The sequence below is a fragment of the Lepidothrix coronata genome, unplaced genomic scaffold (genome assembly GCF_001604755.1).
Source record: "Lepidothrix coronata isolate B3197 unplaced genomic scaffold, Lepidothrix_coronata-1.0 Scaffold5, whole genome shotgun sequence".
NCBI lineage: Eukaryota > Metazoa > Chordata > Aves > Passeriformes > Pipridae > Lepidothrix > Lepidothrix coronata.
Genome location: NW_016690185.1, coordinates 1,826,033 through 1,847,933, shown reverse-complemented (window position 1 = coordinate 1,847,933; position 21,901 = coordinate 1,826,033). Strand labels below are relative to the sequence as shown.

Sequence of the window (21,901 nt, the reverse complement as noted above, 5' to 3'; positions counted from 1 at the left end):
ATACGTTCACATACAGTATTCTTTTGAATGGTAGTTGTACATTGCATGAAATGCAAACATGTTACTTTGCTTGAAAAAGTATTTGATAAATATACCTGTGGCTAAATAAAGAGACCACCAACAGACATGTAGGTAGAGACATTGTGGCTGGTATACCACTTCAAACGGGACAGGTTGTTTTTAATGTATTTCTCATTTGAGGATTAGTGTTCATAAGCACGGGCAAATTATTCCTTGCAGTATGTTTGTGGCTGTATGCAACATAATGAAAAGATTTTCGAGACAGATTATTTGCAATTGGAGCTCGTTAATGAGGTAGGTGAATTGTAAGCCTGATGAAATGATACAGATAAAACTGTAGCCTTAAATACACATATAAAAGGAAAGTTACTCGATTTTAAGGCCCTGCAATTTACTTTTTATTCTATACATGAAATTTTACACTTGATTTTAATTCTAATTTGCATGTCTGAATATTACATGAACTATCTAGTTTAAATTAATATTTCTGAATATATTATCTGAAGTACATTAACTTTTTTGCATATGTGTGTTAAAAGTTTAGGAATCTTGCTCTTAGTGGATCACATTTTTAAATAATTTCTCTTGCTTCAGATACAGGTTAAAGAACATAAACTTTACAGAGTTTCAAGACCTATATTAGGAAGTCTTGTGTTAGGTGAGTTGCCAGCTGAGAAGACTTTACTAAGTTTCCATCTCTGTTTTAATGTGGACTGGTGCTTAAAGACAAAGGTCCTAAGAATGGCTGTGCCTTTGATCTGCTTCTCACTGTGGCTATTAGCAGTTGCTCCAAGAATGAGAGCAAGACAGCACGTACAATACTCCTACTAGTCTCCCTGCTTTCAGCTCTTTACAGCCTGGAAGCCTCTTCCACCAGCTGAGGTTTCTGTGTATTTCCTAATGCTCAGGGTGTTTCGTTTCCATAACTTTGTATCATTGGCAAACTTTAGTCTCATTTTTTTCAGGTCATTTACAGATACCCTATATAACAGAGATCCCAGCATAGAAACTTAAGAAAACTCACCTTTCTCAAATGTGAAGGCTGATGATTTACTCCTATCCTCTGTTTTCTACCTTTTGAGGAGTTATTTATCTGTGGCATGTTGTTTCTTTTGTATGCCCCATCTGTTAAATTTTCCCCAAAAGCTTTGAATAAGTACTTTCTAAACTCTCTTGGAAATCTCACTAGATCATAGCACTCTATCTGTGTCCTTATAAACAGTTCAGACATTTCACTTCATAAAAGCAGTGTTGCCTCTTCTCTAACAAGTCATCCAGATGTCTGCTGATTCAGTTCTCTGTAATGATTTACACTAATTTGTCTGGATGTCAGCCTTACAGGTCCATAGGTCTCAAGATGTTGCACAAAAAAAATTGAACTTCATTGTTGTGTGCTTCAGTGTTTATAAGAAGATTTGCAAATTGTTACTAATATTTGCTGGTCATTTTGTTAGTTTATTTTTGTAATTTTTATATAGGCCCTTCGATTTCTTCGAGCCTCCCCCAGTGAGTTCTCGCATGAGGGTCTCTGCAGTTCCTTTCAGTGAGCACCAGTGGAAAGTGTTATATTAGCTTTCTTCAGGGGTCTTGTCTTCTCTATATTCCATTATACCTTCATTGCCAGTCAGCTCTGCAGACTCCCTGGCAGCTTTCTTGCTCTTCATGCCTTTAAAGGAATATTTATTGTTAATTTGCTAGTTGCTCCTCAGACTAGTTTTTGGGATTTATGTTTAATATGCCAGAATTTGTGATCCCATCTGTTTTCTTCTTCTGTACATTTCTTCTGATATCCCCTTTTATATTGCATTGTTTATAGTCATGCTGGTTTTCTATTGCTATTACCTAAGTCTTAGTAAATGGTATGTGCTGGCCTTGTGCTTACTACTTAGTATCTTTAAGTAGTTTCCACAGTACCTGTAGGGATTTGATTTTTGTTCTTTTGATATGTTTATATAAAAATGTCCTCATTTTTATGTATACTTCCAGATGTATAGCTCACCAAAGGCTAAATTTCCATAGCTGTATTTTCCTTTTGTACCAGACAGAACTTGAGTGCAAAGCAGGTTGTTAGAAATTTGTGAGATTTGTATTTCCAAAACCAACGTAAGTGCACAAACACTACACAAATTACGTATGCACAATATAGTACTAAGTTTTAAAAGCTATCACATGGTATTTCAGAAGTGTGGCTACAAATTTTGCTAGGCAGTCTGGTGGGGTTTTTTCAGTGACATCGGCAAACTACTCAAGTGGAATCTGGAGAGCATTAGAAGCACTATACAAAATACTCTGTAGAAGAGAAACTCGTTACTGATCCTTTTCTCATAATACTTGAATTTCTTGTTCTTTTGGGCTAAACATGTGATGTCAATTGAAGTGAACAAAGGAGATTTTTTTTTTTTTACTTAAGTATAAATTGGTCACTTACTAGAATTTTGACCCTTCAAGGTAGGATTTATTATTTTAATGTGTATTTTTGAATAGTCTGGTTCTAATTCACCTAGATGTAAATATCTCATCTGCCATTTTTGTAAAGTCTGCCATACAGCAGGAGTGGAAGTTATGCTTCATTTTGAGAAAAATGTTGAGGTAAATTTCACTTAGAAAGATTAGTTGTTGCTCATACAGGAGCGATACCTCCAGATGATGGAAGTTATCCTTTTATACATATTCAGGAAACGAAGCAGTCTAGTTCCTTGCATATCATCATAGTTAGAAGAATTTATAGTAGCTGAATATCTGTCCTGTAATGCATTAAATAATTTCATTTCTGATAAATAACTTGCAAATTAAATATTTAACTTCCATTTGATTTTCTGAAGCATTCTTAATGGGCTCAGTAAGTACAGGTTGTTACAAGTGATACTCATGCCTCTTAGAATTACTTAATTAAAATAGTTAGAAATCTTTTTGAAGGCAAACTCATTTGGCTGTCTCTTCGAGCGCTTGAATTTTTCTTTTTTTTCCTGTGTTTCAGGTAAATATGCTGAAGATATATTTGGTGAACTTTTCAATGAAGCACACAGTTTCTCATTTAGAGTCAACTCCTTACAGGAGCGTGTAGATCGCTTATCTGTCAGTGTTACACAACTCGATCCAAAGGAAGAGGAATGTAAGTTAACTCCTGCACTTCTTATTTTGTCACTCAGACACCACTGATACGTGAAATGGAAATAATAATAGTTTAATAGTTTAAATCATGGTTATAAGAACACAGAGCAAAGCATCACAAGAAAGAGGTCCATTTCTATTTCTGCTACAGGTTTGTTTTATAGCCTTGAGCAGCTTTCTGAGCTCAGCATTTTCATGGTTACTGAATGATGCCATAACCAATGAATTTACATGAAAACAGCTACAGGAGAATGTGTCACTTCAGTAGTGTTATGTATTAGTGTTAAGAATATTAAGTAATACTATGTGAATGCTTGGAGATAAGTCTTTACTCTTTTTTTTAACCTTCCTACTAATTCCCGTGGGATGTAAACCTTTGTCCAAGTAGGGTTTTTGCATTTAACTGGTACCATCTTACTTTCTGTATGATTATAATTGTATAGCTTCATTTATTGATGCTATATAACCTCTTGGATTCTTCCTAAATGGCTTATTAGTGTATAGCTCATGCCTGTAAGATCAAATTTTTATGGAATTTAAAGGATGCCTCGGCTTTGTGATGACTATAGGAACATTGACCACCTAATTTGTAAATGCCATGAAGCTTTTTTGCCTTCATGGATATTTGTTGATTGCAGATGGAACTATGAAAAGTCTTGTCATCCCAAAGAGTTTAGGGTGTTCTAAACTATGTGGTTAAGAACTTGAAAGTAGAGAAACATCCTATAATGAAAAATAACTTCAGATTGCTTGTGGGATCCAATTTTAAAGTATAGAAAGCTGTTTCAGTTCTGGATGTCTAGGTATGATAATTGTGTATTGACAGGAAAAATGAAGTGTCAAACCAGGGGCATGGTCTTCAGCTGTCTTTAGTTATAGATGTTGAAATTTCACTAGTAGCAAAATTAAGCTAAGAGAAGTTTTGGTTCCGTATTTTGCGTGACATTAATTTTAGAACAGGTTTTGGAAGACAGTTGTTCACAGCTAGTAGCAGATTTTCCACGAAATCGTGACTTGCCTGGGGGAATTCTTACATTAATGGGATTTTCCAAGTCTCTTGACAAGCATAAATCATACATATACATCTCTTTTTCCAATTGTTGTGGTTTAACCCAGCAGGCAGTTAAACACCACACAGCCACTTGCTCACCCCTGCCCTGCAGTGGCAGGAGGGACAAAACTGGGGGGAAAGAAAGTAAAATTCATGGGTTGAGATAAAGACAGTTTATTAGGACAGACAAGGAAGGGAAAATAATGATAATAGAATTAGAATATACAAAACAATTGATACTCAATGCAATTGCTCACCACCCACTGACAAATGCCCAGCTAGTTCCTGAGCAGCAGCCTCCGGCCAGCTTTCCCTCTAGTGTATGTGCTAAGCATGATGCCACATGGTATGGGACGTCCCTTTGGCCAGTTTGGGTCAGCTGTCCCAGCTATGTCTCCTCCCAGCTTCTTGTGCACCACCCCCCCCAGCCTGCATGGTGGTAGAGTGAGGTGAGAAGCTGAAGAGTCCTTGACCACTGCTCAACAACAACTAAAATATTAGTGTTATCTTATTCTCATCCTAAGTTCAAAACACAGCACTATATCAGATAAGAAGAAATTAACTATATCCCAGACAAAACCAGGACACTAATAAAATACCATGTTTACTATGGTTGGATAATGACAAAAATTCCTTTCAGTGTACCATAACAAATTGTCAGCAATTGTAATCCTGTAAGAACTGTAAAAGCCCAGCGTTACTGTCATTTTTGCATTTACTCTTGACAGCCTAGTTTTTTGTTTAAATCAGGGTGGAATATGTGTTGATGTGGTACATCTACTATGTTAACCTTTCACATTTCAGGAAAGTGGAGAGACCATTTTAAGCCATGGAGTTAAAGCATCTAAGGATGGAAAGATGGAAAATTGTACTATTCTGAGAAAATGGCCTTTGACAAGTTTGGCTTTAGGTTTCAGTACTAAATATCCATAACTATTTGATGTAAGAGAATTGCTAGAATTAGTTTTAAATAGTATGTAGTCCCAAATGAACCATATCAATAAATTTTCAGAGTACGGCATATACTATAGCATTTGCTAAACTGTATAACTAAAGAAAAGGACAGACACTGCAGTTAAAGAAACAGGGCTAAGAAGAGGTCTAACTCGATCGAGGCCAGAGTTGCTAAGTGTGACTCGTGTCTGATCCCCTGGATTTGTCTCTCACACCATAGAATAGCAGTGACTCCTACTACTTTAGAGGAACACATGCAATCCTCAGTGTCAGGAGCTGTTAAATGACTAATTTTATTAACCTAAGAATATCCAGTCCTTGAGCCATACCCAGTGCTCCTTATTCACAGTCATCTGCCCACAGTGAGTCACCAGATGAGGACAAAGGAGATGAGAGGAAATTCGATATTATATTTCCTTAAAAGTTAGGGATCAGGAAACTTTTTTCCTTCAGTGTATGGTTTCAGGCTTGAAATTTAGAAAGTCATCGTAGATAGTTTTGATTTAGTCCTAGTCTGGGTGAAAATAGCTGGAGGATGCTAATGCATGAAGGGGGGAAAAATTTGGATTTACCTTTCTTAACCCTCTATGCAAGAATTGAAGCAAATTTCAGTAGTTCTGCTCAGCTAACAGCTTGAGTAAAATGGGCTGTACTTGTGAAATGAGTCTCATCTGCTAGCTCTTTGCCAGCAGGCAGTAATAGAAGATTTAATAGGTTCCTTTGGGCCCATGCTATTACACAAGAGAAAAAAATTAAGATTCATTTAAAGCTAAGTGGCACGAACAAAAACAGCCCAAGTCAGATTCACTGAACGAGGTGCAGATACTTGACAAAATGTTTCTGGTACAGTCAGGGCAATAAAAAGCTCTGAATTTGTTTGAATAGTCTGTTTGTTTTCTCATTTTGAATTATTACAGTATCTCTCTGAAAGAATAAAACCAAGGTTATGATTTTATCTTGAAGGACCTAACTCCTGGTGCACAATCTCTCTATCATAGAAGAATTGTTATGAACTTGGTTAGGTTTGAATTATTACACTGTTTTCAAATTCTTGATTCCTCAGTATTATTAATTTCATGTTTTAATAGATTTTTAAAAATACTTTATTCTTTTCACATATATTTGAGTTTTTCCCCCTCAGAAGATACCAAACTTGCATGCAGACAAAAAGAAATCCTCTGCTTTCCTTCAGGAAACTGAACTTTATTTCAATTTTATAGGAAACAAGTCTGTATGTATCCAAGACTAATGATATCTGGGGTCTTTTTAAGGCTGAGAGAACATATTCTTGCTGTAAAGCTGAACTAAGGTTGACATTTTCAGTAGCCCTGCAATATAAGATGTTCTCATAGATGATGAAATAAATCCTAGGAGTACAGTTTCTTTGCAACCATTTTTAATTTCAGTCATCATGGCTAGGCTTCGCAAACGAAGATTTGGGAAGGGCTCTACCCATGTTTGTTACAAGCGCGTTGGTGGCTAAAAAGGCCAATAGGAGACAGGCACGTCCGGTTGCAAAAGGCACAGCAGGAAGACTCCTTAGGTGGTAAATTCTGCAAGGCACGATTCTTTCTGCGTTGTCTTTTCTCCTCGAGAGTGATCCTGCGTGTGTTCTCAAAGGAAGCAGCAGCGTTATAGATGGTGTGTCTCCAGGCCTCCCAATTGGAGGCCAGAGTAGACCAGTTATGTTGATCAATATGGCCAAGGCTGAGATGTTGTTTCAGGGAGTCCTTGTATCTTCTCTTCGGGGCTCCTCTCTTGCGGCAGCCGGTGGCAAGTTCACCATAAAGCAAGATCTTAGGGAGGCGGTGGTCCTTCATCCTTGAGATGTGTCCTGCCCAACGTAGCTGCGTTCTCAGCAATACCATGGTAATTTGAACAGTCTGATTTAACTCCTTTCTTATACAAAGTGATGATGACTGCATCACGAAGGTCTGATGGTAATTCACCCAGTTCCCAACAGCGTACCACAAACTCGTGAAATTTGGCATGGAGCGCAAGGCCCCCATGTTTCCAGACTTAAGGTGGAATTCCATCAACCTCAACTGCCTTGCCAGTTTTCACCTGCTGTATGGCCTTAAGGGTTTCTCCTAAAGTGGGGGCAGTATCCAATTCATACTTCACCGGTTGTTGTGTGATGGACCGAATAGCTGTGTCTTGGACTACACGGTTGATACTGAAAAGAGTCTGAAAGTGTTCAGACCATCGATTCAGAATGGAGGTTTTATCTGTCAGAAGGTTTGACCCTCAGCGCTGAGTAGGGGACTTTGGACTTGGAATGTAGGCCCATATGCTGTTTCCAAGGCCTCTAATTTCAGTATTTACTTTATAAATAACATTACTAACTCTTTCCATATATATGCAAATTTTACAAGTAAAATAATAGATTTTTCTTAAATGATCACGTTGTAAATTTATTTACATCTTTAAGTGTGAAGCACTGCTAAAAGTAAATAATGTCAGCTGTAGAAATCTGGCAGTTTTTAAAAGAATATGCATTTTAGCATTTATGTGGTTCTTTTTTGAAATGCTGATACACAGTACAGCTCTGATGTATAGTGCATTGAAGTATTGGAAAATAGTTGTGTATCACTCAGAAATAAATACTATCAGGGCAGAAGCAAAATTCATAAACTCAGAGTTTATCAGAATATTTTGGTATCAATTTAGTGGCCCTTTAAATATAAGCCACCTAATTCTATTTAAATCTCAAACCACAGTATTTTAATCTCAAAGGCAGTGTATCAAATTTTTGATTTTTTAGTAGCATATCTGTTACAAGCAACTTAATGGCAGAAGTGCTATGGGAGAGCAGCCTGGCATACTTCAGGGGAGGAATCGGTGTTGTGAATTGTTTTTCAGTAGGCTTCTGGCTTAGAGGACATGCTTGTTTTTTTTTCTAGACATTCTATAAATGTTTAGAATTCTATAAATATAAAATTCTGATATATATAAATTCTATAATTCTATTAAACTGGTAGTAGTTCAGAAGTTTAGCTGAACTAATGCTAAAGAGAGATTTTACATTTTGCTATAGCAAAAAAGATGGCATTTGTTGGATAGAAACCTAAACAGCCTGACAGCTCCTTGTGGTCTGTATGCTTTTGGATACTATGAAAATGGGAGACTCGTTCAACTTTAAAATCAGGACACTCAGCCCATTGTGTGACTTATAAGGTAAAGGTAGTAAATCCCAGTTTAAGGGGCAGATTGCTGTCTCTAGCCTTGAAGCTAGAGGAACTTGGTGACTTGAGTATAAATGTAATCAAAGTTAAGGACAAGAAGCACATGAAAATTTGGTCATGATCTCCACTTGTAATATGTTAAGTGGAGAATAACACCATTGTCAATTCATTCATTAGAATTTCTACCCCCAAAGGCAAATAAAGAAAAAGACTCTTAAATTAACTTGCACAGTAGATCACTTTTCCTTGTGCATGTCCACTCAAAAAAGGTTGGATTTGGGTGTATCTCCCTCTCAAGAATCTATGCCGGTGGGCTGAGCCCCAATTGCTCTCCATGCTCCTTTTCTAATTTTCTTAGGCCCTTAATTAAATTCATGGGTTATTTAGTAGTTCAGTTTTAAATTAGAATGTTCAAGGCTTAATAATCCATCATAAGGGCATGATATTGCATATTTTGTTTATAAAAAGAGAGATCTGGACAAAATGTCATTTGTTAAACAATGTGGTGGTTTTGTTGAGACAGCAGATTCAGCGCTTGATGCTGCTGGTTGATTCACATCTTCTTAACAGGCTGCATGGGGCTCCATGGTTCTACATGCTGCACTTAAAGCAGCTTCTAAGTCCTCTTAAAATGATTGCACTAATATTTACATCTGCTTTTTGTTTACCTGTAGTAGTTAAGCTACGTACATTCTCTCCAAAAAGAGCTTGAGCTGTTTCAGAAATTTTTAAAACAGTATTTCAGAAAATTTCTATTTCATATGTGGAGGACAAGCCCAAAGGAGAATATTGTGTGATCTACAGAAGTAGTCTCTCTCAGCAGCTATTAAACCTGCAGTGACCAGTAAGAAGTACTCTAATGGCAGAGAAACCTAATATGTGTGCAATTCTAATCGTTGTTGAAGTGGATAATAATTAAAAAGATGAAAAAAATAAAGTAAAAATAAGATTTAAGATTGCAGTGTCTTTGGGAACTGAATCAACAAGTCTTTAGCTTAAGAGAATTTTCAACAGCACTACCTCCTCCCAATTAATTATCTTTAATTGGAAACTTACTCATAAGATATTCATTCAATAGTGTTGTTCTTTCCTCCCTGCACTTTTCAAATTGCTGGGTAAGATTTTGAAAAGAGAAAGAGAATTGTGGGCAACTGAGTCCATTGATTTGTATATAATTTCCCCTAGTTATTTAGTTCTGCAAGGAGTCACAGCTGTAAGTTCATGGTCTTGAAAGATGTCAAGATCAAATTCTACAGAAAGCATTAAGAGAGTGAGCTTTTAAAAGGAATGTTATTTATTTGTTTGCCACCTTCACCTTTATTTACCAGTATTTTTTGCCCTAGAACCTAATCATAAATTACATATTTGAGTGAGTGTAAATGAATAAAAAAAAAAGTCTAGTAACTTTTTTTCTTCTGATGAGGTAAAATGTAGTATTTAATATATTTGAAAGGTTAAAAGTAGCAACTTTCTGTCAGTATGCTGATGTGCTCCATACTTGACTTTTACTACAAATTGGGGATTGCAGTTTAATGAGAGGCTTACCTAAAGGTAAAATGTTATTTAGTATATTGATTACAGATGTGTTATTGTATCGCATTAGAGTTTGTTGTTGATTACAAGTAAAAATGGACTGACATCTCTTTTTTAAAACCAAATGTACAAACGATTGGCAATTTAGCTTTCTGACAGATAATTGTAACTTAAGTGGAAAATATTGTTGTATACAGAAGGTTAGACTGGCTGATATGTCTTTTCATATCAAAACAACAGACACAATAAAAATAAACAGGCATTTGTTTAGATTGTTGAATGAATGTTTAAATTAAATTGTGAATATCTCAGCATTTAAGGAAATTATTTAAGACCCCATTTTTTATTCATTCAGTAAACACAAGTGGTGTAGCAGATGGACTTCAGACAGATATATTCATACAAAATTTAGGATGTTGGCGTATACAAAGATTTTGGTGCTAGTTAGGAATTAAGCAACTGGAAGCTTAAATTTAACAGCATCAAGTAAAATGCCTGCGGCTTTTCCATCTCCTCCTTCAGCCACTTGTCTCTTCTCACACCTGAATTCATAAACACATCCAATTTGTCTGACCCGTCCTCTTGCTGTGCCAGTTTGTCAATCAGCCAAAGCTGAATGGCTGGATGACCAGCCAGGTTTTCACGTATTCCTGCACTGAGGTGGTGAGCCAGGAGGGTGTCTGTCTCTTAGCCAGCTGGCAAACTAAACAAGCGGCTTTGTGAGCCAAACCGTGCACAGCCCAGGATTATGCTGTGCTTGCGATGTGGGATTTACCTGATCCCTACATGTAGCCAGGTTGTATCTGTGTCGTGATTCTCAGTTGTTTTGTGTGCCACATCCTTTCATTTCCTGAGTAACGCTGTCCTGAGGTAGTCAATCGTTTGGAATAATGGTATGCTTTTTAGGGAATGCCTGTTACTGGATATCAGCACAGGAAATGCGGCTTGAAATTCTACAGTGTATGTTTTCTGTGAAGACCTTTACTGTGTATATTAGGTTTAGAAAGTAATTATGCTTATTGTTGTTATGATTGATTATCCTCAGGCGTGTTACCCCTTGTACATGTTTACAAAAAGTGGAGTTTTAAGCAAGAAAATGGAAATTATGAACTAAACTGGCTGTAATTTGCTCATTGAAGAGATTAAGAAGTGCTAATAGTTTAGAGAACAGTGTGCTCTGTGAGCATTTTAATATTAAACCGAAAAACTGTATTTATTTATTTATTGGAATAAATTAATTTACTTCATTGTCTTCAGAATGCGCACAGGTTCAGAGGAAAGTATACTAAGTTTTAGCTTTTGTTGGAAAAGTCTCCAATAAGTGACAGTTAAAAAACTTGCAGGATTGCCAAGCACCTCTGAACAAGTACATTTGGTGTGATTTGTATAACAAATAACCCAAAGGAAAAGTAGCTGAAGTATAAAAGAATCTAAGACTTAAGTTTTAAATGAGGTAAACCACAGTTCTTCTAACTGTGAAATTTTGCCAGCAAATAACAACTTGTAATTCATGACAGGTACAAAATATATAGGGTTATTTATGAATGCAAAAATACCTACAGAAATTGAGATGCCTAGCTGACATTCATACATTATAATACTTCTTTCATGCTCTTAAAAAGACTTCTGAGCAGCTAATTAAAGGTATTAAAAAGAATAAAAGACACTGTGATGAATTAGAACCTAAGGGTAAAAAGGAGAAAACTTCTCCAGGAATACACAACCTTGCCAACTGTAATAAACTTCAAAAGCCAAGCTGAGAATCAGATAAGTCCTGTCTTTAGCCTCACAATGGATGCTGTCAGTATGCTTAGGTAAGAAGACAGAACATTGCAGAATTGCAAGCCCTTCAGAAAAAAGTCCTGCCTTCTGCCCCTTTTTGATCATAGAACAGAAATCCAGGTCTCTGTGTGTGTGTGTGTACATATGTATGTGTACACTTCTGTGTGTTAGAGGAACCAGAGTAAAAATGCAGTTTTCAACTTAAACAAATATTTTCAAAAAATTGTTGCCAAAGACCCTAGTGATATGGAGGGGGTGGGGGAAAGGATGTCTTCTCATCTTGCGTAAAGGGACACTACTATCAACCTGTTTCTATGAAATAAACATAATTATTTATAGATAAAATGCATGTGCTGAAAATACTCTCTTTGCTAGTATGTCTTAAAACTGTTTTCAGTAAAAAAACAGAACCCAAACCAGTGGAAAGATCTGCTGCTTTATCTAATGGAAGTCTAATGCTGGCTGCAAAGTTAGCTTTGAGACACACTTGGACTTCAGAGATGTAGTAACCGAAGATCAGGGAGGGAAAGAAATATGAGACTAAATAGGTATACTGTTTCCAGAATTAAAAGTGCAAAGCTTATCAGTTGTGGTCACTTTTCCATTAATCTTTATCTAAATTTTAATGGTTTTGAAATAGAAAAAGATATGTGGGGTTTAACAGGAGTAGGTAAAATATTTGAAATCACTGTTTAATCTGTTGTGTTCATGTGTTGTTTTCCTTTGAGTCTTACATAAAGATAATTGATTATTCCTAACTAATGTGTTAAAAAAGTCAGTGGTTTGCCTGAATTAAACAGAGAAGTCTTCTCAGTTAAACAGATTAAAAAACATCATTTGACTAGTTTCATGTGTTGGAACATAGAATCACCTCCCATTAAAACTCATTGATCTCACTAGCATAAGTGGTTTGGCATTTCAGTGGGCCTTTAGTGGAACTGCTGCATACATGCAAGGAATGCAAAGTTTGGCTTGCTGATGGCATAAAGATAAAATCCATACTGAGAGAGAGAGAGAGTAGTTTTTAGTACAAAAAAGATTGTGAAATGGAGTTGGTAAATGTTATTAGGTATCTGAACTATCAAATGGTATCTTATAGCTACAGTAAGCAATTTGTTGAACTACTTAGGAGAGACAGAGTTCTGATATCTATCCAGGTGAGAAAAATGTCCTGTGAAGCCAAATAGAGGATAATGTGGTAGAACATTACAAACATGTTTTTCACGTAGTCTGACAGTACCTTGCCATGGTAGTAGTGCTAGATGAATTTATATTTGCTGTAAAATGCCTAAGATGTAAGTAGTAATGCTTAATATTTATTTTTTAACCAACATTAAGCAATTCCAGATTAATCCAAATCAAATATATTTGGGTGTTTTTTTTAAAATGGCAATATCCCTTTTCAGTGTCACTGCAGGACATTACAATGAGAAAAGCTTTCCGGAGTTCCACAATTCAAGATCAACAGCTGTTTGACCGCAAAACTCTGCCCATTCCTTTGCAAGAAACTTATGATATTTGTGAACAGCCTCCTCCACTTAACATTCTCACCCCTTACAGGTTGGTAAAATAAAATTAATCAAAACCAATTTCTGGCTTATTTTATGTAATAGAGTGGCTATATCCACGCACCTTGCTCATGTTGAGTAGCACTTGAATATTTAAGGAGCCAGACTAGAAAATTGTGAAGCTGCTGGAAGAATGAAGGCAGCAGAAGACATTATAAGCATTAAAACTTTACTCCATTTTACTAAAATTTTAATGCAGTGTAACAATGTTAAGAAAAAGCCATTTTTATTCCCTGTATTTAGTAAACTGTGTAATGTTCTTGGATGAGAAGTGAAGAAAATAAACAGTTAAATATGTAGAAAGAAAGGTCTTTAATGGAAATCAGTTGATTAGAGCCTGGTGCTAATAACACCAAGGTTGTGAGTTTGATCCCTTTTTGGCCATTCACTTAAGAGTAGGACTTGATGATCCTTGTGGGTCTCTTCCAACTCAGAATATTCTGTGATGCTGTGAATGTTGTTCACTGTCCCAGAGTTAGTTTGAATCAGTAGCTGAACACAAGCAGCCACACAATTTTGCTCAATATTTTAAGAGAAAGATTTGAGTCATTGGAGCGGGAGTTTTCTGATTTATGATACTCTTTATTTGTCTACAGCTTGCATTCAAGTTACCTTTCTAAAATTAGGACCTTGGATGCCAGGAAAGACAGTAAAGACTGATGGCACAGGAGGTCAATGATCATCTCTTTTATGTTCCTCAGTAAAATATTTCAGAGTCTGAGATACTGAGTGTTCCTTAATATGCCTTTCTTTTGTCTTAGTATTTGGATTCACATGTTGTCAAATAAATACCATGCCTGGTTTGTGTCATTGTATTTCAGGGATGATGGAAAAGAGGGTTTGAAGTTCTATACCAATCCTTCATATTTCTTTGATCTGTGGAAGGAAAAAATGTTGCAGGACACCGAGGACAAAAGAAAGGAAAAGAGGAAGCAGAAGGTATGTATGTTAACTTTATAGAGCTTCTGGTTGTTTTTTCCTTAAAGGGCTTTGCTTGCAGACATGGTACTTTAATAACAATCCAAACTTTACAGAGTCATCTTTATTCAACTAAAACTACTTGTAGTAATTCAATTCCATCAACTTTAACCAATAACTAAATAGTAATAATAATAGGAGGAGGAGGAGTAAAATAATACAGAAGAATCTAAAGCTTTCATGTTTTAGTCTTAGTAAAACCAACATCAGGTTTGTCAAAACTTTTAAGTATACTAACAATGACTCAACAAAGAGGAATACACCAAGAATAAAGAATTTTACTTGAATATTTATTTGTAATAAAAGTTTTTTACAATCTTACAGGTGAAAAGGCCTGAATGACATTTTAATAGATATATTTACTCTAAATTAGAAAGAAAGTAGTAGGAAAAAAGCACTTTGCTTATAATTTTCTTTAAATTGAACAAGCACTTTTGCGAAAGGTAGTGCTTTTTTGTTTCACCATTATTTTGTGTATTTCATACATAATAGAGAGAGTAAATATGTGTCAAATTCATAACTTTATTTCAGACTTAGAGTAAAAAGCTACTTATACAGTTATTTTTCTCTGTATTATTCAGCTGCTTATCCACTAGACTGAAGTTTCTGGCTCTTACAAGTCTTTGGTTTACATATCTTTAGCCTGAAAGTAAATTTTTCTTGCACTTGAATTGGGATTGTTTTCCATTATTTGGTGGCTGATGTTTATATGCAACTAATTAAAAAACACTGTGTAAGTTGTCAATTTTGTTTGCACAACTCTCCTACAGCAGAAAAATCTAGATCGTCCTCACGAACCGGAAAAAGTGCCAAGGGCACCTCATGACAGACGGAGAGAGTGGCAGAAGTTAGCCCAAGGTCCAGAACTTGCAGAAGATGATGCTAACCTCTTACATAAACACATTGAAGTTGCAAATGGCCCAGCTTCACATTTTGAATCAAGGTTCCTTTTTATTCTTTCTATCCTTTATTATGTGTATTCGAACTGCATAGCGAACATGCTTGAGAAATGGTCAGTGATGAGATGCTACTGCTATTCTTGAAATGCACTGGAAATCATTGACTTAGCTTAATCAAAACTCAGTTTTAAAATACTTAATGTGTTCTTAAAGGAGTAGTTATTATGTTATTTTCAAGAGTAGCGTGAATCCTCATGGTATCCTTGGGGATATTGTTGTCATCTGTAGCTTGAAGAAGATGTAGTGTCACTGCTGCAAGCTTACACCCACGTGCGGATCTACATTCCTCCAGTCTTGACCTACAGAATCCCTATTATTCCAGTCTCTTGATTTTTCTTAAGCAGACACTGCCAAGACTATATGTTGGGTGTGATAGGAACAAATGTCCACTTGGAACTCAAATGAGAATGCTGAGCTTCTCTTTACTCTTGAACAAGTCCAAGATTTGATTGACATTTCTGGTTATAGCCTATTACAAAATCCAACCTGTTGAATTGTCATTTCACAGTACGTATTTGCTGGTGGCTAAAAGTAGCATTTCACATGGGAAACACCTGCTGTGTTTATGCTTCTGGTGTTTGTGCAAAACCAAGTCCATTTTACCAGCCAGGAAACATCTGATAGCAAAGAGGGCTGATGATTAATATTAGGAGATTTGGGGGTATGGTTTTCCTGGGTTTTTTTGTTTGTTTTGTTTTTTTAAATTAGAAAGTATTCATTGTCCTCCAGAAAAGTTAAATTTTTTCCCCCTGTCCTTCTCTTGCCCAAAGCGCACCGTAAGAGAGTATTTTGTTTAGCTTTGTAAGGCCTTCAAACAAATTCAGTAGTGATGGTGAATAATAAAGGCAACTTTAGGAGAGGGTGTTTGTTGTCTGAAAAATGGAAAAACCTGCTCATTGAAAACTTAGTTCAGAATGTGAAAATGGTTTCAGTGCATTTCACTCAGTTGGGGTACAACTTAAGTTATGGTGCTTAGCATATTTCCAGGAACAGCTGTATAGTATCTCTGTAAAGTGCTGTGTCAAGTCACTGGCAGAAACATCTGCTTTCCTGCTGCCCTTCTGTTGTGTTGTACGTTGGATTCCACTTTAGACACACTTGTTGAGGGTATCCTTTTATATCCAGGATCCTGCCCTAAACCTTGATTATTTCATTACCAGTAAAGCAATTCTGAATAACGCTGAAGTGGTTGGGAGCACTGCATGTGCAGAGCATGTTGTTCAGATACAGAATAGCACTGGGCTTTGGAATAAGGGAGTAGAAACTTCACCCCTTAGGAATTTAATAGGCTTAAATACTACAGTGCAGTATGTGGAAATGTAGAGTATTGCTCTACTTACTGGAAAATGTTCTGCAAACACTTTTGTGAATTTATTAGAGATTACAAAAAAATATGTAATTGAGTAGTTAATTAAAATTTCCTAACTGATTGAGTCCTTGAGGTGTATCTAAAGTTGTCATTAACAACTAAGTTGAATCATCTTTATTTATTGCTACTACTCAATAACAGATATTTATCAAATCTTATGTCTATTAAAGTAGTGAGATCTCTGTATGTATTGGAATATAGATCCTCTGACAGAAGTTTAGCTAAATTATTCAGTTGTAAATTCGACCATTCTAACATCGATGGATGTTTCATGCCTTATAAAAGAGTAGTAGTTCTGATTGCATTGCTATGTTTACTTAAAATAATGTGACTAATAAACACTAAGGTCACACACGTACTGTAGAAACTATGTGATATACCTGTCATAATCAAACCCTTGAGCTGCCAGAAGCAATGACAGAGAAAGTGGGATGAATTATTGAAAAGCCATGATGTACAATACATGCAACTTTAGTGCAGAGAAGATACTTGTATTCAGAAATCAAACCGAAGTAGAGAACAGTAGCTGAGGGCACCAATACTTACTGAAGGCTAAATTGGATCGTTTTTCACTGTTTTTCTACAGATCTCAAGCATATGTGGACCATATGGATGGATCATATTCACTTTCTGCATTACCCTATAGCCAGATGTCCGAACTTCTGAACAGAGCTGAGGAGCGAGTGTTGGTCAGACCGCACGAACCACCGCCGCCACCTCCAATGCACGGAGCAGGAGATGTGAAACCTGTGCCTCCTTGTGTTAGGTACAAAGCAGTCAAGCAAGTTTATTGAGGTGTTTTAGTTTTCCAGCACTCATCATTTGTATGATTTCCATGCTGCCCAAGCAGTTCACATGTCCTGGGGGCTGTGTCATTCCACAGCCCTGACGTGTCTGCAGCATCAAGGGCACACAGGAGTTGGACAGAAGGCCAGCATCTAAATCCTGTAGGGTGCCATTGTGGAGTCAGGCCTCATCTTGCCATTAATACTGCAGTTTTGTTGCCTTCAGAGTTAAATGGCAGGACAAATAACTGTATGGAAAATGTTCCTGTGAAATATGTTGGCATCTCAGGACGTAGCTTTGGAGTTTTGGAAATTTGTACAACTGAACTGTGTTTCAGCGTACATGAAAGGAAGAATATATCACAGTAAGACAGTCAGCTGTCAAAGCTGTATATTCATCCTATTTGTTAAATTGCAAGTGCTTCCTCCCACCACCCCGAAGTGATTTTATTTTCTATATCTCTGCCTTTCCAGAAGTGGATGTGTATTTAGAATATTTTCTAGAGTGAGGCTTTGGTTGTCGCTCCCCTGTTGTTTTAAACCCAAAATCTTATATTATGCTCGAGTACATACAAGTTAGAATAGAGGATGGTTAATTCAAATACAGTTGTTACATGAGCAAGATGGTAGTCTCTTGAAAAGAATGACTTTATACTGTTTAGGGGATCATACACAAAAATGCATAACTCTTTAGATTAATTTTCCACAACAGCTGAAAGAAATACTCTGTGGTCTTTCAGGAAAGTAATTTTACTGTTTCTTTCTGTTTTCTTCAGTTCACCTATGCATTGCACCTATGCATTCACCTAGCATATAAGGGTACCTCTCTGTACATAGAGTTGATGACCTTTGATATTAGCCTCACTCATTTTGCTATCACGCTTTAAACATGTATTTCAAATCTGACTTGTCCTCATTGTTGGTACTGTTTTGTTTTGTTTTTAAAGTTCTGTGAATCAAAGCAGTTAATCAACTGCTAGTTCCCTTACTTCAGAAAAATAATTTGGATCTATTTAGGGACGACAGGGAAGAATTATACTAGTATAGGAAACCTTTGATAAAGATGCAGGTTTGTGTAAGAACACAAATTTGGTTAGTAGCTGAACGTGAGCAGAGGTCTGTTGGAAAACTGATACATACCCCATACTGCAAATTATATTTCCTTGTATGTGAGATATGAATGAATACCTTGAAATCATCACAGTACATAATGCTCTTTAATGCCCGGGGTTCAGTGTTCTTAAGTTGCAGAAGTGAATCTATTGCTATTTTTTCCACTCTCTAATGACTTTGTTCTGTTATTGGATGTTGCAGTTCTACTACTGGCTTGGTAGAAAATCGTCCTCAGTCACCAGCAACAGGCAGAACACCAGTGTTTGTGAGCCCCACTCCTCCTCCTCCACCACCACCACCTCTTCCATCTGCTTTGTCAACTTCATCATTAAGAGCTGCAATGACTTCCACCCCTCCACCCCCAGTCCCACCCCCACCACCCCCTCCCACAGCTGCTCTGCAGGCCCCAGCTGTGCCACCTCCACCAGCTCCTCTCCAGATAGCTCCTGGAGTTCTACATCCAGCTCCACCTCCAGTTGCTCCTCCCATAGCACAACCCTCTCCCCCTGTCACTAGAGCTGCCCAAGTGTGTGAAACTGTACCTGTTCACCCAGTTCCTCCACAAGCTGAAGTACAGGGACTTCCTCCACCACCCCCACCTCCTCCCTTGCCACCTCCGGGCATTCGACCCTCCTCCCCTGTCACAGTTGCAAACCTTTCTCACCCTCCTCCCGTTCTTCACCCTCCTCCCACAACCATTGTCCCTGGCCCCCATGCACCCCTAATGCCTCCATCTCCACCATCCCAAGTGATTCCTGCTCCTGAACCCAAACGCCATCCTTCAACTCTTCCTGTAATCAGTGATGCTAGAAGCGTTCTGCTGGAAGCAATACGGAAAGGTAATGTTTGGATATTAAGGGGCAAAAAGAACTGTCTCAGAAACTTGCTAAATACACATTAGCCTTGAGAGATTGGATATTTCACATGTGTAAGAAATTAAAGGAATGCATCCTAAGTCTGTTCCTGACTTCTATTCTCTACAGCATATGCATTGCCAAGTAGACAGATTTTTTTTTAATTTGTAATTGCACTTATCAGATGTTTAGTTTGGATGGCATAACTGATTATTTGTGGAAGTTAATTTAAAAAAAAAAAGAGTACATCTGTTTGTCAATGATGTGTGGAGATTATCTTTTCATTTCTGTTTGCTTGAAAATGTAGTTATTTCTGATAACCTACAGATTGTGTAGGAGACAAAAACATTGTTTTTCCACAGACTATTAGATAAAAGCAGAAAAGATTGGCATTGGACAACAACATATAAATAACATTCAGAAATTGTTGCTGAAGACTTAAAGCTGTTTAGTATCTAATCTCAGCACGTCTCAGCGCAGCAGTGAAGCAACCTTTGCATTGCAAGGTGCCCACTGGCAGAGTGCAAGTGAACAGTGGAGCTGGAGGGCAGTGTTTTACTGATGGTTTAGTGAGGAGCTCTGTGCAAGCTGTACCTTTCAGCTTAACATGCCCATGGCCAGAAAAATCCCCAGTGCACCATGAGTGCTGCTGCCTGATGGTGGTGTATGTGTCAACAACAGTTGAGTACAACAGGGGTGAATGAACATTTGTAGAGAATGTCAGCAAAAAAAAAAGCACTAAGAAAGGAGAGCCTGCTGGTTTAATTTAGGTGACTGCTTAAAACACTTTTGACCAAGTCATACCCAAGAAACAACAGCTTGAGTTACCACTGCTTAAATTCGACCTCAGGTCCTGTGCTTGGGTTGTCTGTCAGTTGACAATGGGGAATATTAAGTATAGGATGTAGGTCATATTTAGTTTGTGTCAGTCTGGGATGTTGTGAGTACAAAACCAAAATATATGATGTCTGTCATGTCAGTAACTAAGTTAGTGGATTTAACTTTCTCATACTGTTGGTATGTATTATTTCTCCATTGTGTTTGATCTTTAAGTAATACTTTATCCCAAAACAGATCATTACATGATAAAAACTGGGTTACAAGAGATCCTGTCTTGTTGAGATCCTCAAAATAGCTCTAACTCTTAATTGAGATCATGAAGAGGGAGTATAAAAAGTGTATGGAAATGCAAATAGCAAAATGGCTTAATCACTTAAAGAGGTACTAAAAATGTTGGTGTATTTTTAATGGGAAATCAGAACCACAGTATTATAGCAGAAGGGCTCATGTTTTGGTCTGCCACTGCAATTCTGACATTCCTCTCTTTAAAAACTTGACAAAAGAGTTTCTATCTGAGGAGGGCAGTGTCCTCAGTCTTCATTTTTGCTTGCGAAGCATTTTGTGAATCATGACCTAAATATCTTTACAGTGATAAAGGAGGAGAATAACATGTTTGTGATTTGATGTTCTTTAGGTATTCAGCTACGCAAAGTTGAAGAGCAACGTGAACAAGAAGCTAAACATGAGCGCATTGAGAATGATGTTGCTACTATACTCTCTCGTCGCATTGCTGTGGAATACAGTGATTCAGAAGATGATTCAGAATTTGATGAAGTAGATTGGCTGGAGTAAAATTATTACATTGCTGTACACTGCAAAATTGAATGCTAATGTCCATTGTGGTGCTTGTTCTTTGGAAGTTTGATGGTCATTTCTAGTGTTTTTTGTATTCTTTTCTTTACATTATTAATCCATGTTTTTCTACTTTTCGGTTTACAAAAAGCTCCTAGTGCATCTTTGAAACTAAATGTTTTACAGTGGCTTTTCTTACACATCTTTTTTGAAGGAACATACTTTGTTCCAATAGACCACTAAGTATTAAGCATGGGCAGCTGTTGGTAGAGTAGCAGTTTAAATTTTTTGGCATATCTTAACTGTGCACTTTGTGAATTTTAAGTTGATGAAGGCAACTGAGATTGACATTCCAAGGGCAACTGTATGTACTAATGAGCCTTATTCCACTTCTGATAGTGTTTTAAAAGATTAAACCTAGCTGTCAAGATATCACTGCCTCGATTACACCTGTACACTAAAAGTACATATAGTTAGCAGCACTGAACACACTGAAAAGAAAATGGATCTTTGGGGGGGGGTTATTATTGTTTTATTGTTGTTTTTAAATAATTATGGCCTTATTTGAATGTTTAGAGTTTCCCCTTCCCTTCTTCCCTCCCAGGTACATATTGTGTGGTACTATTTTTGCCTGCATAATTACAAGTTTAATTTTTCTTTTCCTTGTGAAATCTTTTGACTTAAACATGCTGTGTAACTTATGTAACTGTTAAAATAACAGTTTGATTTAATAAATGGTTCATTTTAAATGGTCCTGGGTGTTGCTTTTTCAATGAAGCCTGCTTTTCACTGGTATACCTGAGGGATCCTTGGATTTCAAGTGTTTAATCTTTGGGCTACAAAGTTACAGTAAATATTCTTCATCTAACAAGAAAACTATCAATAAATGACATCTATATGCACATCTACACAAAAAAAACCTGAAATCTTACTGTGATCTTAGTTTTTAAAAAAGTACAAATACAGAATTGGGAGCTTGTGGCCTCAAGCCACAAGCTTGAGCTTT

At 36.9% G+C, this 21,901-nt stretch overlaps 1 protein-coding gene across 6 annotated transcripts in view; it reads left to right on the top strand.

Moving 5' to 3' along the window:
* The window catches only part of WASF1 (WAS protein family member 1), an 86,070-nt gene extending 64,424 nt beyond the window's left edge, over positions 1–21,646 (top strand). For 5 of the 6 annotated variants that reach the window (XM_017827082.1, XM_017827098.1, XM_017827106.1 and 2 more), the window contains exons 3-9: positions 2,999–3,133; positions 13,044–13,197; positions 14,027–14,144; positions 14,954–15,126; positions 17,098–17,277; positions 18,611–19,248; positions 20,738–21,646. In XM_017827082.1, coding sequence (XP_017682571.1) covers positions 2,999–3,133; positions 13,044–13,197; positions 14,027–14,144; positions 14,954–15,126; positions 17,098–17,277; positions 18,611–19,248; positions 20,738–20,895 — 1,556 coding nt within the window. In that variant the 3' untranslated portion in view covers positions 20,896–21,646. The remainder of the gene's footprint in view (positions 1–2,998; positions 3,134–13,043; positions 13,198–14,026; positions 14,145–14,953; positions 15,127–17,097; positions 17,278–18,610; positions 19,249–20,737) is intronic. The other variant, XM_017827073.1, reaches the window with a different exon arrangement.
* The last annotated feature ends 255 nt before the right edge of the window (positions 21,647–21,901 follow it).